Below are 18917 nucleotides of genomic sequence, written 5' to 3'. Positions count from 1 at the left end.
CGGTCAGTCCCTTTTTGGAGGTGGCTCTTAATAGCCTGGTAATGTCCCTCCGACTCATGACCACCGGTCAACCCTCATCATAACGGGTTATTTTAATCATTGTCTTGGCGTGGTGACTGTCCGCCACGTGACAACGCTGTCGGCCCATCTGTGGCTGTGACTAGGGGACAAAGGGGACTACGGTTCTACACTGACCACTGCATTAGTAGGGGCAGCAGTTTAGTTAATTAGTGAGATGCCATCTGGCATCTCTTTACCCTTGATACTTGCTATTTAAAGGCAACTTGTTTGCTATTGTTTATACCAGGTTATCGACGGCACATTGTCGGTCGCACGACCTCTCAGTTCTATGACATGCTTTCTCTTTTGATTTCTTTTCACCGTCTTTATGAATGTTTGTTTCCTTTATTTCAGTATTTTATTTAAAAACACATGGCTATATCATATGCACAAGTGGGTTCGGGCAACGAAATGATAATAAACTCAAGAAATGGAACAATTAACTGTGAACAAAAGGAACGACAAAACTACATGGATCTGAATATGGACAGGTCACATGAATTGCCTGAAGACACAAAAGTAGACATTAGAATTGTGCACCGTAAAACAGGTAAGAATCTTCGCGATGGATGCATTTTAGTCACCAATTTAGCCCTGTCTGTTTTGGGTTAACTCTGCCAACACGTCAGGTCAGATCAGAATCCCCTCGAAGAATGAATCGTAGGGCTGGTGTGAAAGCTGTTGGATACCATGTTGGTTCATGAACCTAATAACACACACATGTTCACTATTGATTCTCAACGTGTCTTTGATATTATATGTGGAGCTGTTTATGTGTTTCCGATCATAGTGGAAGTAGAGTTTTAATTTAGCTTCTAATGGACCAGTTTTAATATATAAAGTACACTAGGCTGTCTATTTGTTGTTTTCAAAGGCATCTCCACAATGGGTTTAATTTCATAAGAATCTAGTATGCTGTCTGCTACCATATCATTCAATATATTTTTGAGACTTGTGCTTGATCGTGTCGTCTTATTGTAACAAATATAAGTGTGAATGTTTGATATACTTCAGATGGTTCTAAAGTTGAGACATGCATAACCATCAATGATCCTGCTGCCGAAGAGAGCGTTAACAGAGCAGCACACAACCGAGGGGTGTGGCGGAGTCTGCAAGAGTTCTTCAACACTCTGTATGCCAGTCTCGAACGGGTATATCGGGGTAGCGTGGTGATAGAACTCAAGGTGACAGACGCCAACTTCCTTCATTGTGTTGAGAAGGCAGCCAAGGAAGGACGACTCAGTGAGCTCATCCTGCAGCTCCTCCAGGAAGAGTCCGTCTTTGAAACGATTAAAGGTCAAAAGCTGGAGATAACTGTGGAAGTAAGGATTCCGGAAGGCCAATATGGTAAGTTTTTGCAGCTTTATGTAGAACCATTCATTTTTTTGTATCTACATCTTTTGTCATTTGGGGCTGTCAGGTAGCCTAGAGGTTAAAGTGTTCGTTCGTCACGCCGAAGACCCGGGTTCGATTCCCGACATGGGTACATTGTATGAAGCCCATTTCTGGTGTCCCCCGCCATGATATTGTTGGAATATTGCTAAAAGCAACGTAATACCATACTCACTCTCACTCACTTTTGTCATTTCCTTATTTAATAATCTTTTATAATCTAAACATTTGTTTCATTTATGAGCTGTTACGGACGCATACAATATAGACAGTTAGATGACAATTCATACTGATTGTTACCAAACATAAACCATGGTTACCTCAATATATTTTGTATTATTCAGAGGAGATGTCAAAAAAGATGGACAGGTATGTATGACATTTTCATAACTACATCTACTTAGAATAAGCAAGTCTTGGCATATAACTAACATCGCATATAGCTGGGATATGTAACACACTATTTTCAGTACATGGAGTTAATGTTCGCAAACGTATTGAAACAGAGTTAACTTTTACACTAAAACTGATCAAAACCTAGAATGACTTTGGCTAGAATGAGCCACGGGATCAACACACCTTCAAAGACAAACAGAGAGAGGTTCTCAGGCAAAGCAGGAATTCTTTTATTAAATGTTTTCATCCTCATCATCATATAGACATGATCGGACAAACTCCTTCATCATCAAACACAAAGACATAATCAGACAAATAATTAAGCAGTGATACAAATACTGTTAAGATATTCGTTGTTATATAATAGGCATGAGTTCATAAACAATTGGGGGCGGTCGGGTAGCCTAGTGGTTAAAGCGTTCGCTCGTCACGCCGAAGACCCGGGTTCGAATCCCGACATGGGTACAATGTGTGAAGCCCATTTCTGGTGTCCCCCGCCGTGATATTGCTGGAATATTGCTAAAAGCGGCGTAAAACGAAACTCACTCACTCACTCATAAACAATTGCTTTTTATGCGATTTCACTTTGAGAACAATGCATTAACCTCAGAGACGTCTCAGTACCTTTTCAAGTTACAGCCTAATATAACATTGCATAAGATTACATAACACATTTATAATTAAAAATACCATATGTAAAATAATAACAAGGTGTAAAGTGTAAGCTCAACTCATTGGATATTTATTTATATCATAGCAGTAAAAATTTGATATAATGCAAATATTATAATCAATTCACATTAAATTACTCATTGATAATTACTCATAATGTTTTGTCTATATATTTAGGGTACTCATAAATAACATCTGAACAATGTTTACAAAAAGCATTCATATGAAAGATTATATATGGGCAAAGATAAATTTAACATGGGAAAAATAAAATAAAGAGGTGTTGCGCAATAGTTGAAAATTTGGATATTTATCAGATAAAACAGCGACAGTTGATGAATTGTTTGTTCTAAAATTCCTAAGTCTAAGATTCCTAACTTTAATTCTTCCAACTGGTGTTCTATAATGTAAGCATGTTGGATTTGATCAATCAAAAGGCCTGTAAGAGCAGTAAATGTAGACTGGATTGTTTTGAAATTGTTTTTTCCATAGCAATAGCTGTAAATGTAATTGCTTCATGATTAGCTTTGACACCTTTAAGTGCATTCTTAAATCTAGAGTCGACAAGCTTCATGAATGAGGAGAGATGGACAGAGTGTTGTTGGATGGTGTTTGAAAGGTTTATATCATGTCTTGTGAGAGCATTAATATGTTTGGCAAGAAGGTTTACAACACTGGTAGTAGCAGTACCAAACAATGTTTTAGAGAGACCCCACAATACTAAGAAAAGCACGTTTAGATCTAGATGATGAAGGTATTTTTTATTCTGGAATTAGCTTAATAATTTGTTGTCTAGTTTCATTTAACTGGGCAACTTATCTAATTTTAATTACATTTAGATGCATTTGAATTTGGTGAAGTAGGGCGCAGGTTCTGTTACTGTGAAGACATCCACTCATGGTTGGGATGCCTGGTACATGTTGAAGCTTCACCTAGTATGTGTGTATCCAGTAATCTGTGGCAAAATTGATTTGAGATGATGGTCGAAACACAACCCCATAGTTAAGACGTTGAACAGGACCTGAAGCGAAGACAGAGGGGGCGCTAAACGAGAGTAGCCACAGGATAATCAGACTCCATGATGAACCTTAGAGAAACGAAAGAGAACATGGGACCATTAGATGAGATGACCTGGTTGAGCATGATGTTCTGGCCAGCAACATCTGGACAACCTAGAGCTGTGAGACACAGAAACGACGTAACTGTAAGAAGGGGTGGTCATTCAACATCTGAGGCAACAGTTAGACACTTCTCAATGATGGGTGGGAGCTGATGAAACCTTGGTGCATTATTTGAAGTATTTTCGCCCATTATTGCGCCTTTTACCGGACATGGTTCTAGATCTATGGAAGTGTTGGATTAGGTCCTGACTGATGGCTCCTAAGTGGTTTTGGAGTAACCTAACCATTTGATGTGATAGTGTTTGGTGCCACTGACAACTTTGCATTCGAGAATCTTGTCAACAGGATATGTTTGGTCATCTTGAGATGTGGTATCTAGCTGCTGTGAGAAGCCAGTACATGACTGAGATGTAGATGGACCATCTGTGTGTCAGGATGTGTGTCAACATCATTGCTTGGATCCGGATTTTGGATTTTGGACATGATCTGGGAGTCTATTGTTGGGATGTGTGCGGGCAATGTGAGGTTTCAATCTGTTTGCATGGATGAAGGCTTTGTGTGGTTTGTTCATTTCTGTGTTTTGAATTTTGTATGTGTGATTACCATATTTCTTTGTCATACTTTGCACATAGATAGGTTTAGTGGTGAACTGGTGCCTTTTGATAGTTTGGGATTTTTAAAAACAATATTTTTTTAGTTTCCATGACAACGACTTTGATTTAGTCTGAAAATGGTGGTAGTCCTCGTTTCCGGAGCAGATCTTGAAAACCGTACCATATTTCTTCGTCATACTTTGCACATAGATAGGTTTAGTAGTTTTCAATGTCTTGGTACATGCCAGGCCAGTGATATTTGGAAATGAGAGCCTGAAAAGTGGAATCTCTACAAGATGACAGCCACCTACTTTGGAATCATGATGAGCATAAAGCAGGTCCTTACATTTGCTAAGGGGGACAACAACTTGAGTGATTTGTGGAGGTCTGTGGGTCTTGGAAGCCCTAAATTTGGGCTCATACAAATGATAGATGATGTTGTCTTTAATGACATATTCCTGTGAACGACCAACAAGACCTTTGACTTGGGCATCAGTGTAACTGGGAGGGATTTCACTATTTGAAAGGTAATCAATGATTGGTTGTAGGTCTGGAGAATTGTATTGCTGTACATCAAAGTGCTCATCATCAATGTCATAGCCTGCAAGCATTACAGTGGGACCAGATGCCACAGTTTCGTTAGCATCAGTAGAAATCAACAGCTAATGGAACTGGAGGGTTTGTATCAGATGAAGGGTCAGATGGTAGAGGGGATGATGTGGATGTGACTTGAGAGGTCAGAGGCCTTTTGCTATACAAATCCTGATAAGGCTCTCTGGAGGGTGGCATGGGGGAGGAATTGGTGGGGGGTATTGTTTTGTTTGTAGGAGGGGCAGGACAGGCAACTACTTGTGCATATGTTTGTCGAGATGTTAAGGGTGGTGAAGGTATGTCATCTGTAACTGGTGCAGTTTTGGGTTCAGGGTATTTAGTTCCAGATAAGGCATCTGCATTTGTATTGGCTTTCCAAAGTTTGTGCACAATTTCGAAATCATAATCTTGGAGCATAATAGACCATCGTCCAAGACGACCAGTTTCATGTTTAACACTTTTTAGCCATGTGAGAGCTTTGTGGTCTGTGTCAACTTGGAATTTGTTCCCAGCCACTCTAAATACCTTGATCCCTTCTACAACTGCCAAACATTCTAGTTGTGTAACACCCCAATTTTTTTCTGTGGAATGAAGTGACCTGCCGCCATAACAGATGACATGTTCTTTACCATCTGAGCCTTTCTGACTTAGAATATAGCCTAGTGATGTTTGTGAAGCATCTGTTGTGAGAATAAAAGGTTTTTGTAGGGTCTGGATATGCAAGGACTGGGGCAGATGTTAAAGCTTGTTTCAGTGTAGTAAAGGCTTTTTGGCCATTGTCAGTCCAAGAAAATTTGTTTGAGTTTAGAGTGTCATAGAGAGGTGATGCTATGCCTGAGAAATATGGAACAAATTTCCTGTAATAGCTGCAAAGACCGAGAAAGTGGCAAACATCATGGACATTCTTTGGTTGGGGAATTTGCATGACAGCATCTACTTTAGATTTGTCCACTTCAATGCCATTTATGTTGAAGATGTGCCCTAGATACTGAACTTGGGAGTAGTGCACTTTAACCGGGCGCACTTTTTCAGATCCAAGTAGCGCTGTGGGGGCTCGAACGCGCTTCGTCGGCTCACCGGCTCTGCTAATTAATGCGTTAATTAGCTGACGCTCTACCACTGGACCACAGGCGCTATCACATATAATCAGTGCTCGTTTAACAGGTCATTAGAATCCCCATTGACATGCATGCGTAATTCAGTAAACAATGAATTGCGCATGTGTGTGACGTCACTGCCCACACTCCCATTCATCTAACTGGATTAACGCTTGAAAAGGTAAGAATTTATGGCTAACCCTTGCCCAAAGCCAGCTGACCCTAAGACCGAAAACGGGTGTTGGATCGTAAAGACGTGTAAGTTTCCCTAAGACCGAAAAACGGGTTTTGGATCGTAAAGATGTGTAAGTTTCCCTAAGACCGAGAACGGGTGTTTGATTGTAAAGATGTGTAAGTTTCCCTAAGACCGAAAACTGGTGTTGGATCGTGAAGCGAGAGTCACCAGAGCGTGAGGCACGGAAAAGGTATAACGAGACAGTGGTGGCACTATAGCGCGGTAATTGAGCGGATGGTAGAGCTCGGGCTGCGCCCGGTAAACTGCATTGTTGCCCTGAACTTGCTGCAAACCTTCATTTGCAGGGTTTGAAGGTCAAGGATGCATGTTTGATCTTTTCCAAAACGTATTTCAAATGTGTTAAATGTTCAGAAAATGATTTAGAAAAGACGATAATATCGTCCACATATATTAGGATATATTTCCAATTCATCTCTTTTATGGCTTCAGAAATTGTGTTTGGAAGTTGTGCCACTGGAGCATTTTTCAAGCCAAAAGGGAGACGATTCGATTCAAAAACACCATCAGGTGTAATGAACGTTGATTTATGTTTTGTAGCTGCAGGCAGGGGAATCTGCCAAAACCCACTAGCACAATCAAGGACACAAAAGACTTTAGCATGACTATCCCCCACTGCATCAATAACATCTTCAAACCAAATTAGTGGAAAAAATATAAGCTTTGTGTCAGCATTAAGACGACTGTAATCTACAGCAAAACAATAGGTGTTGTCTCTTTTTGTTACCATTACTACAGGAGAGTGCCATTCAGAAGAACTTGGTCGAATGATTTTGGCATCTAACATTTCTTTAACATTCTTTCCTAACCTCAGCACTTTGTCTGTAAAAGGGAAGCCTAACTGGCCTAGCATCACCTGTCTCTATTTTATGTTTGTGTAAATGTGTCTTACCTAACTCAGACCAGTTTTGAGCAAAGGCAGAATTTTGTGATTTGAGAAAGGTAAAGAGTTGTTGTTTTCGGTCAAGTGTGAGGTTTGATTCTGAAAGATCAAATTAGATGTCAGGAGCCAGTGTTTGTGTGCAGGGAGGGGATTGAAAGTTGTCTTCGTGTGACCTGGGAGTATGTGTGGATGACCTAAAGTGTTCCTGAGATGACCTATTTTGATGCCCTGTTTCTGCCCTGAGAGACTGGAGACACATTGACCTGGGGTGATCTAAAGCTGCCCTGAGGTGACCTTGTGTCAGAGTCGGGTTTATCCGGGAGAATAGAGACACTTAAAAGGATCAACTTCTGATGCAATGGCAAGTACACGTTGTGTATTCAAATGAATTTTTGCGTTGCTAGGATTTAGCAACCGCATATAAACTGCCTTTTTGGAGTTGGTGACCAGACATCTACCACCTTGAATGTTAGTTCTAGAGAGTTCAGGAACTGGTTCTAAAAGGAGAACTGTGCCTGGCCTACAGCGGGAAATATGGACAGGAATGTCAACTTGACAATGAGGTGGAATGATAACTGGCTTCTTACATCTAGCATAGCCTGCACTAGTTTCTATCAATGGTACTGAGACAAGACCATCTTGAATGATAAGACTTTTGTCTGCTAAGGGAACAGGGGCTTTGTTTGGTTCAAGAAAGTCCATGCCTAAAATAAGGGAATGATGAAGTTTTTCAAAAATGTAGCAGGGTTGAGAAAATGTGAGATGACCTATTGTGATTTCTAAGGTAATGGAGTCTAGCACTTTGTGTGTTTCACCGCCTACGCCAACTATTTAGGACAAATCCGACAAGTGCAGATTTTGATTGGTATAACCTACCCTCTTAAGGAAGCTCATGTTCACACAAGACACACTAGCTCCTGTGACAACAAGTGCTGTTGTCCTTGCTTGCTTCACCCTGACCAGAACAATGTTCTTTAGCAAGGGAGCCACAAGTGAGACCAATGGTTTCTTGTGCCTGACCTCAGCGGTCTGAGAATCAGGCACGAGTCCTTATTGTCTAGGACCTCCATTCTGAGAATGATGTGCCCTCATGCAAAATTTGGAGTGGTGTCCTACTATGTTGCAATATGTACATATAGTATACTACTCAAAATTTGATAAGGATCACTAGGTGATATGTGTGTAAGTTACCACAAACATAACAAAAGACATGACTCTGACTCAGAAACGTGTTTAATCATGTTATGAATGAAAATTCATGAACGGCATGAACTTGTATCAATATGGAATGTTTGAAATCTGCAAACACCAAAAGGCATTTCATTAAAAAATGTTAACAGCAAACAAGAGAAAGAATTACACAGTTATGAGGGATAGTCCATCATTACACTTAGTCGATGAAGTGTCAATATCGAGTATGACCTCCCCTTGCATCAATGACGGCCTGACAACGTCGAGATATGCTGTCAATAAGCACCCGGATGTTCCCAATGGGAAGGTTGTTCCACTCTTCCACGAGGGCATGTCCGAGCTCTGCCAAAGTCGTGGGTTGTGCTCTACGGCATGAAAGGGCAACCTGCAGCATGTTCCAGACATGCTCAATCGGGTTCAAGTCCGGCGAGCGCGCTGGCCAATCCATGCCGACAATTGTCTCCTGCTCAAGGTACTGCTCAACCACCCTGGCGCGATGAGGACGGGCGTTATCATCCATCAGGATTAACTCAGGGCCAACAGCACCAGCGTAGGGTCTGACGTACACATCGAGGATCTCATCCCGGTACCTCACCCCCGTCATTGTTCCTCTCTCCAGGACATGAAGATCTGTCCTTCCATCTCTGTTGATTCCACCCCAGACCATGATGGAACCACCACCATAACGGTCATGTTCACTGATGTTGGCATCATGGAAACGTTCACGTTGTTGTCGCCACACCCGCTGGCTCCTGTCTGTAAAGTCCAAACAATACCTGGATTCATCGGTGAACAGAACTGGAACCCAATCGTTCCGTGTCCAAGTGACATGATCTTCAGCCCATTCCAATCGCTCCCGCCGGTGTCGAACAGTCAGGGTGATTCGGACACATGCCATTCTCGAGTAGAGACCTGCATTGTGAAGACGATTCCGTATCGTCTGAGTGGACACATTCACCCCCGAGGCGTTCAGGAGGTCGTTACGTAGGCTGGTTGCTGTCCAGAAGAGATGACGTCGTGCCTGAAGAGCCACAAAATGATCTTGGCGTTGGCTTGTCGACCTCTGACGACCACCCCCATGTCGGTGTGCTGCTGTACCAAAATTTTGCTGTCGGGACCAGGCCCTGCTTACAACGCTCTGGCTGACGTTTAGTGCATTGGCAACGTCACGTTGTGAATAGCCAGCATCAAGCATTCCAATACATCTGCCCAGTTGTTCTGTCATCAGGCGACGCCTTACACGTTGAGGCGGCATTGCGTAGATAAACGTAGTGTAAACACTCAATTGAGTTTAAAGTTTCAGAATGAATCAGACACCGTTGCCTGATTGGAAATCGTGCAATGGTAGCAAAAGCATGAACTGTGATGTGAAACGCATTTCCCATGGCATGAAATGCACGTGCAAGTGTGTTTGAGACGTTTTTGATTTCACTTGAACACAATATTGCCAGTTATGCAGTTATTTTGTTTTTTTATTAAGAAAAATATCTACGATCCTTATCAAATTTTGAGTAGTATATTAAATTGTGGGCAAGAAAATCGGTCTGAACAGTACATACCCCATCCCCACCACCTCTGCTGCGGACTTTGGTAGTAATTGTTCTGTGGTTGCTGTTGGTAGCCATGTTGCTGGTAGGAAGGACGCCTCTGGTAGAAGTTGTTCCGGGACTGCTGTTGGTAGCCTTGTTGTGGGTAGGATGGTGGCAACAAGGGCTGCTGACTTGAAAAGTGGCCTCGTCTTTGTGAAAGTCGTTGTTGAGGGTGATGTTGCCCTGGTAACGACTGGAATCGTTGTTGCTGTTGTTGTTGTTGATGGTGTTGTCACTGATGCTTGGCTGCTGGCACAGCTGCAACTTCCACGGTTGGGGCTTTTGATTTAGTTATCCGAGTTGCAACTACATCAGACAGTTGCTCTACCTTGGCCACCATGTTGACATCTGTGGCCTTGGACCCTGTCTGAGACTTCTCAGCCAGCACAGCATGGTGTCGGACTTCTTCCAAGGTAGTGGGTTCTTTGTTGACGACCCACTGTCTGATGCTTTGCCGAAGTCCATTGACAGCCACTGCCACAATGACTGAAGGTGGGAGGTCCTGGACCCACTTGCACAAAGTGATCTTAGCGCTAAAAGTATTGTAAGCCTATGTTTAAGTATGGGAGTTAAGATCATCTTAGCACTAAGATCGCTTTGTGCAAGTGGGCCATGGTTGCGGGTGGCCTTCTGGACTGCAGATGAAACCAGGAATTGTCTCATCTGAAGTCTGCGCCAACTGCAAAAGGCTCACGTCAAAAGCCTTTGGCTTCCCAAACGTTGATTTGAAGGCTGCTTCCAGCAGTTTAGCGTCCCTCTTTGTTTCTTCAGCCAAGTCCTGGTGCCAGACCTTGGCCGCAACTTCTAAATGAAATGGAAATAAGCGACATTGTTTCTCAGCATTGTAATTGAATAAGGCAACAAAATCTTGGAAATTCTGCCACCATGATGTTGCTTCTTCTTGCCCAGTGAACAGACGGAGTTTGACATGTGGAGCTGCCATTTCACTTGAATCAGCTTCAGCAGAGGAAGATGAGCTTGATGGTGGTGATGATGATGAGGAGGATGATGATGCTGCTCTTGTCACAGCCACTGATGACCTTTGGCTTCATGCTGATGGTGTCAGTGACGGTGAGGATGGTAGAGGTAAAACCTGTTTGAGCAAGCTGGTCAGGATCGACCTTGGCTTGAACCTTCCAAGCTTCTCCCTGTAGTTCTGAGGTGTGGCACTGGACATTTAGGATTTAAGCTCCACCAATTGAAACAGAGTTAGCTTTTACACTAAAACTGATCAAAACCTAGAATGACTTTCGGGGAATTAGCCATGGGATCAACACACCTTCAAAGACAAACAGAGAGAGGTTCTCAGGCAAAGCAGGAATGCAAAAACTGATACAAAAACTGTAAAGATATTCGTTGTTATATAATAGGCATGAGTTAATAAACAGTTGCGTGTTATGTGATTTCACTTTGAGAACAATGCATTAACTTCAGAGACGTCTCAGTACCTATTCAAGTTACAGCCTACACTGCAAAAAAAATCCATATATACAAGCTTGTATGTCCTTTGGAAAGATGATATTTCCAAAGGATATACAAGATTGGAATGATGATATATACAAAAATATACAAGTTTGTATATACGACATATACAAAAATATACAAATTTGTATATATGGTATATCCAAATTTGTTTTCTTTGTATATATTGGTAAAGGGAGATAATTGTTATGTATTTGTGTATAATTATTTTATATATATATGCAAATTGAAGTGTTTAAAGTTGAGCACTGTGTTTCTTTGTATATGTTTGTAAAGGAGGATAATTGTTTTGTATAGTATCAGAAAGTTACAAAAAAACTGATATTGTGGCGTGTAACATTACTGGAATGTTTAATTAGTACTCCACACTGTTAGCGGGATGACATACTCTCCTTGCAATGATATTGACGGGTAAGCGATTGAGGCGTCTGGTACTTTTCCTGGCGCGGTGCTTGGTATGTGAGTAGACTTTATGGTCAAATGCACAGAGAGGATAAGCTGTCGGGGGTGATTGGCGGTGACTTCTGTTTTGAAAGTGTTGAAGAAATCAGTTTGTGCTGAGCTTGGATTCGTTTGTACGGGGAGGCCGCGATGTGATTAGTAACATGGCAGATTAGCCAACAGTGTGGATTGCACTGAGGATGAAAACTATTATATTATTAATTCAAAGTGTTGAATTTGGTTTGTTCTGAGGTGGCGGTTTAATTGTAGGAAAAACATTGTTATAATGTCAAATCTGGGCGGAACGCGGAAAATCGCGTTTTTTTAAAAAAGGCAGTCCTTGGAAAAATCCTCTTCAAAATATAATGAAAGATATTTTTTTTAAAATACTCCGAAAATATCGTGTTGCGAGACAACCATTGCGGATTGTCCTGTTTTCGAGTTTTCAGCATCAAACATGACTTTATTATTATTCATCACACAATCATGGGATCATTTCCGGAGATCATACGTTTTCTATCCTGAATACTTGCACCATAACAGGAGGTTGAGGCGTCACACAGAAATTGTTAATAATTCAATAATGACTTTTTTTTATGATAAAGTTGTCTTTTATAAGTGAATGCGATGTTTTACAGTTGTTCATGTGAAAAAACTATGAATGTTTATTGAGCGTCCGAAAACCCATAACACGGGGAAATATGTTGTATTAATGTTTTATGTTTTACCAAAGATAATAAGTACAAAGGTATGCTTTTGTCAATATGCTTCAACATGGGGAAAGGGACATTGCACGTTTGTGGCAGTATTGCTCCCAGGTGGCGGCGTCGTCCACTAATGCCTACATCCACTAATGCCTACGGCCTACAATAAACAAAGTCATGCACCAGTGGTTTTCAGCGACACCTACTATCGGTGTATCATTTCTGCATCATTGTATTAGTTCTTATAGTATATACACCAGCAGATATTTGATGATTTCAAAGAAATTTCAAAGAGTTCATTCCTAGCATGGGTAAGTTGTTTTCATTGTGTAGGCATTATTCCACACTGTTTTATTTATTTGTAGGCAATAGTAACTGTAGGCAAAAGTGGACTTAGGCATTAGTGGCTGGAACCCAGGTGGCCAGGTGCGCAGAAACTATTCCCGATTTTTTAAAAGTACTGATTTAACTCCGAAATTTTACATCCGCCATCTTTGTTTTTTTCACTTTTGCCACTGTTACATTTGTTGGTATGAATATTGTCCAAACGGCACAAAATTGCTTAAAATGCAATCAAATGTTCAAAACATTTCTTGGGGCTCAGTCTAATATTTTTAGCAAAGTCAACAAACTACGACCATAAATGTAATGTCCAACAGGCGCAAGAAAATTAAAAAAAATTCTTTCAAATACAAATGATAAGAAGTCGAATATGAATACTTATACCTGCACTTTTTAGAACAAGAAATTGACACATTGACGTATTCAGATTAAATTGATATGTTCTTTACTTATGTAAATGCAAATGATAAAAAAATAATTAACAGTGAGATACTATCGCTGTTGTGCAAAGCATCCAGTCCTAATGAAAGTGAACAGCATGCCGATGTTAATACAAAGCAATCATATAACATATCGCAACTGATAGTTCTAAACAATCACGCAAACAACATAATGACGGTATCAGTGGGCACATCGTGATATTGGAAGATAAAAAATAACACATGTCAGCAGTCTGGGAAGTAATACACAGCATCTTCACAATGAACAAAAAGAAGAAGAAGAAGAATAGTTTATTAAAGTGTCACTATTCAAACAACCAACCATTTTGGCTTTTGAGACAAAATACGCATCCCCCCCCCCCCCCCCCTCTCCCCCCCATAGAAGTACAACGAACACACACATCCGCAAACTAAGTCACTAACCCACCCACATATATTACGTTACACACACCACACCACACCACGGGATTCCATACTCGGTATTGACCCATGACATATCCTTTTTCATGTCAGGGAATGGGTTTTTGGATGGTGGTCAACGGACACGTCTTGCCTAATGGAAAGCTGCTGTACTGTCCAGCTTCTTAATGTATGTCTCGTCTGCGAGCCTCTTCGCCATCTGCAGTTCCGTCGACTCGCAGTTCTTTGGTCGTACTGTAAAAAATCTTTATGCCGTCTTCATCATAGTTACTTTCCTCGGAGGGCATGAATTGAGCTATCTTTAATGCGTCCTCGTACCTCTGTTTCTTCTGGACGGGAAGGTTGCGATGGCGTATCCCGAGGACTCGGTTATGACTCTTCTGAAGAATTTATAATGCATATGTATATCCATGTATATGCTCATGAGCAATGGAGGAGAATACGTGAAAATCAAATTTAAATTTATTCCGATAACCCTTAAGCAACGTGTCAGTATTATAGCTTGGTGTATTAGAACAACACTATTTGGGAATGCCAGGTGCTACTGGAAGTGTTGGGTATGCTTACCCTTTTGGAAGAACTCTTTGTAATTCGACATCAAACGGATTACATCACACTCTGAGTAAACAATCTCATTTAACCCTTAATTAGTTAATTAATCTGCAGTATATTGTATCACTTACTATTGCCTTAACGAGGAGTAATCCCTTGTCAGTTGTTGGTGAGTGATCAATTTATGTCTGGAGAAAGGGATTAGCCTTACTCATAATAAATTAACATTTCACACTGCAACAGAAGAGATTATCGATCATTATGCCTTTATAAGAAAGTGAGAAAGATAAAGATTGAATGATACATAACGGGCTGTGCCTGCATTATAAAGCCTGCAAGAATCGTCACTGTAAACTAATAGAGGATTAATTTCAATTTTACAGAATATTCAACTGCTAAGTATATGATAAAGTGTTGAAGTAGCATTAGATATGTTTGAGATTACAGTTTTCAATTAACTGTATAATGTAGCTTGCTGTCTTTGAGAGAGTCAGTATCTATAGAGCTGGCTTGGTCTAATTGGTATTCAGTCCCTGGGACACAAATATTGTTAAATAGCATTGTTTTGTGAGCAGCCGGATGCGTAAATGATATTTAATATATTTCCGTATTATATTTTATAGTACTTGTTGTTTTAATATTGTTAACAACAGAGAGAACGAAGATTTTTTTTGAAAAACCATAACAGCATGCATATGTTCTAGCAAAAGGAAACTTGATAAATATTTCTTTTGCTTAATTTCTAATTTGGAAAACTTATTTGGAGCTCTGAAAGCTTGACGCTGTATAATTTGGGACGCGCAGGGTTGGATGCAAACTAAATGTTTAATTCTCGCAAATTAAGACACCAGCGGCGGTATAGGAGCATATATCTAATGTCATTCAATACAGAATAATACATGAACAGTTTTCAATGTTAAGATTAAATATATCTAACGATATGGAAATTAAATCTTGACAACTGTTTTTAATCTTTGATCTTTTGGGAAAATATTAGTAGAACTGGTTGAGTGACTGACGTATTCTACATTAAAAAGTGACAGATACGTGATTTACATCATTAAAATTTAAAGTGATACAGTGATACAATTATTTATATCATAGCAGTAAACATTTGTTATAATGCAGATATTATAATCAATTCACCATGTGGGATACGAACGCTGATTGTGGAATAGTAATATTTCTACATGAGACGTAGGCATATTAATTACTGTAGTTAATTTGTGTCAGTAAAACTTGAATGATATGCAGCTTAGATTCGAACGGCATTTCGAATACATATAGTATAAGTTCATTGTTCAAGCAAGATATTCATACAAAATTAAGACATTTTAAAAGAAAATTTTAAGCAAAGTTCAACCTAAATGGCAAAGTTACAAGTAAAAGTGACTTACCTTCAAAGACAAACAGAGAGGTTCTCAGGCAAAGCAGGAATGACTAATAATCGATTCCCCCCCCCCCTCTCCTCCTATATTTATACCTGAGATCTCCTTTGTTAATCTGAAGGCAAGTTTACACTGCATGTCCAGTTAGAAATTTGAGACTTTGGACTAATAAAGACTGGACATGTTATACAATTTTGTATCATAGGTTTGGTCTGTTAATAGCCAAAGCAGACGGTTAGTTTGGAAAGTTGAGTAAAAGAAGATTATAAATGCCGACAGAATCACTCAGCTCGTGTTTGGTTTCGCGTTTACAATTTTCTAGTTGGTCAGTTGCAGCTAAATAGCTGATAACGGTACACTGGTAAGTGCCTAACGCGCTGACCGCTACCAGTTGTTTTTCAACCTGTAATTAACGTTTCAGCAACCGACCTCCTTGTGGCGGCGTAAATCTGAAGTGCCAGATGTTGTTATACAATTTCTTATCGCTAGTATGTACCGACAGGTCTTAAATGGTTAACCGACAACTTATGAATTGAAGACGAATTTCACAAAAAGTTGAATAAAATATAGCAATTTTAGCGCTGTTACAGTATATGAAACATGCTGCATATATCACCAAGAAACCGTTCTCATATCAGTCTTAGCTTGGTCATTTGAGCCTCATGTTGGTTGCATACGTAGATACTTACCGTGACACAGGTCTTTGTCTGTCGTCTGTCCGTTAGCATAGTTAGCATCGGACCTGAAACACTCTTCTCCACAATGTGAACCTGAAACGTTCTGCTCTTCTCTGCACACATGTATAAAGCGTGGAAATGTATACCATTTTTAAAATGAAATTAAACGGCATATGAAATAATGACATTGACGATGAAGGTAACCAGTTCTTAATTAAGCTTATGACTCTCAGTAGCTGAAAGATCAAGATCAGACAATTATCAAAGAAAAGGAGACAAGTGGATTGTTCCTCATTCAATCAACCACTAGTTTGCTTTGATGTAAAATCTCTAGAGTGGTCCTGTATTGTGTAACATATCACTAAGTTGATATTCATCCTGTTTTCTTTTGATATATATTCAGCATAAAATTATATATTTCGCTCATATTTCTATTTAAAAATTGTTACTGACAAGCATTTACCTCCCTTCAAAACTTATTATTTTGGTAATAATGATAGCTGTGAAATGTAATGAAATATCTTGACTGTGCGAATCAAGAATATTTCACCAGAACCAAATAATCTCTAATTTCTAATTCCGAGTTGTAGGTTATTCTACATAATAATAAACGTCTTTCAAAAAAGAAAGAAAACAAAGTAAAGTGAAATGCCTGTGATGTCAAGAACAATGGATATTGTCATTGCCAACTATGCATTTGAAGCCTTGAAGAAGCCTTGGCGCTCTTATAATATTTACCATATACCTATGTGGCGTAACACCTGACTATACTTGTGTAAGTGATTGTGTACTTGTCGTGTTATGAAGAAAACGATGGACTGGTATCTGAGTATTAGTACATAATTGTGTATAATCTGAGAAGTAATAGCATGATTGTGTTTACTCTTTTTAGAAAGAAAGAAAAGGCTCGTGAACTTGTAGAGGATCTCTTGACAAAGTCACGTGAAGAAGAGGTCGTGCAACGCCAGTCTGTTAAAGGGCTTGATGACGCAGCAGAGGAGGTGGGCATACTTGGAGCAACCCTTAGCAACGCCATGATCGCAGGGGTTGCTGTTGGTACCATTGCCTTGCTCGCCGCCCCCTTTACCATGGGTGCATCATTAGGCGTTGGTGCAGTTACTATCGCTGTGCTTATTTCAGCATTTCTCTCGAAAGTTACAAACAGTAATGTGCGACAAAGTACCGAAAAGAGCTTGATTAACTACAATCATGCAGTGTCGTCACTGGAAAAAAGTATTTCCGACCTACTGAATGAAGATGAAGTAATGAAAGACATGGTGGAAAGCGCATTTATTGAACGTCTGAACGTAGAACCAATACAAATATCAAATATTATGATATCCCTCAAACAACCTACCGGCTCCGCTTCAGAGTTGGTGTTCGACCTCGGAGGGAGTGAAATTCCATTAACAAATTTCAATTTATTAAATTTCATAATAGAAATGGTCAGGAATCAAAGGCGGCCCCCATCAGAGGTACAGGTAAAAATCAGTGATCTGGCCCGACAAATGGAAAGAATGGATGTGAACCCCTTCCGTGACCTGTTGTCCTCTGCCTGATGGACATTACATCATATTCAGCTGATGCAGACAAAACCTTGAGCAGTGTACAGCAAGTAAATTTTTACAAGTGATTTCCGAATTAAACTCAAAATCAAATAAGATTTTAGGCTATTTAAAATGAAGATCATGCATTTTCAACAATACCACCATGACGTTACAATACTTTTTATCAATCAACTGGGAAAATCGCGTACGTGATCTGCCCGGAGAAGGGAGGTAGGGGGTTCGACCACCTGGCTGCGTTATACCAAAAGACGTTAAAAGATGGCACTTGTTGTTACCCTGTTTGGCGCTCGACATTAAGGGGATTATAAGAGGACTGGTAGGCTCAGAGTCAGTATTCTGTGTCTGAGCAGGGGATCCATTTCAAACTGTGGCATGGTATCTCATATAACACAAGAACAAACGGGCAGCTAGTCGCACGCACTCTCGCAGGCACGCACAGACACGTTTTCATCACTTTCTATGTGTCCTTAATATCCTTCAGTTGATTACTTTGATCTTCCTCCTTTTCAAACAATTCAAACAATGGTTATCCATAACTGGTGGAAGAGTTTGATTTGACACTAGATATATTTCATCTTCACCTGCAAAATAGATGTTTTGTGATTAATGAAAGCCTAAATATTTGTTTAAAATGTCTATCTTGCAACAACGTATTTTTGTGGCAGGCAATTTCTAAACAGTTTGAAGCATAATTTTCTTTTTTAAGCATTTTCCAGGATAATATATTTTGCTCGATCCCTTAGATCCTAGTTATTTTTGAATGTGAAAATAACTTTCATGTTATTAGTTAAGAACAACATTTCTTTTTATATCAAATTATATGTATGTTTTGATCAATCAGTAATGTGTAGTCAAGGTAGAGCTTATAGACGGTTATAATGTTTAATGTCACTAATTATTGGACGTTCACTTTTTCCATTGAATGAGAATGTGTTCCCTTTTTCAGTTGTGTACAGTTTCTGCTTTAAAAATATATTGACAAATTTCAAAATGTGTTTTGTACTTTTTGAAAAGGTGCATGTATGATCTGATATTTGAAATATGGATTTGTATGAGCTTTATAAT

At 39.8% G+C, this 18917-nt stretch overlaps 1 protein-coding gene across 1 annotated transcript; it reads left to right on the top strand.

Annotated features, from left to right (window-relative positions):
* Positions 1-432: 432 nt before the first annotated feature.
* LOC139446614 (uncharacterized) lies at positions 433-17843 on the top strand. The gene is made up of 4 exons (XM_071227897.1): positions 433-610; positions 1075-1407; positions 1797-1821; positions 17177-17843. Exons 1-4 carry the CDS (start codon positions 433-435, stop codon positions 17841-17843), a joined length of 1203 nt encoding a protein of 400 aa, XP_071083998.1.
* The last annotated feature ends 1074 nt before the right edge of the window (positions 17844-18917 follow it).

This window comes from Haliotis cracherodii, unplaced genomic scaffold (assembly GCF_022045235.1).
Source record: "Haliotis cracherodii isolate W230 unplaced genomic scaffold, xgHalCrac1.p SCAF_6, whole genome shotgun sequence".
Lineage (NCBI taxonomy): Eukaryota > Metazoa > Mollusca > Gastropoda > Lepetellida > Haliotidae > Haliotis > Haliotis cracherodii.
The sequence above is the reverse complement of the archived record's forward strand: the minus strand, read 5'-3'. Positions and strand labels throughout refer to the sequence as shown.

Bases quoted from the DNA above. Each gene is read 5' to 3' on its own strand.
- LOC139446614 (XM_071227897.1), top strand. From the start codon at position 433: ATGGCTATATCATATGCACAAGTGGGTTCGGGCAACGAAATGATAATA. The intron at 611-1,074 runs GTAAGAATCTTC...GATATACTTCAG, and splicing joins AATTGTGCACCGTAAAACAG to ATGGTTCTAAAGTTGAGACA. The intron at 1,822-17,176 runs GTATGTATGACA...TACTCTTTTTAG, and splicing joins ATGTCAAAAAAGATGGACAG to AAAGAAAGAAAAGGCTCGTG.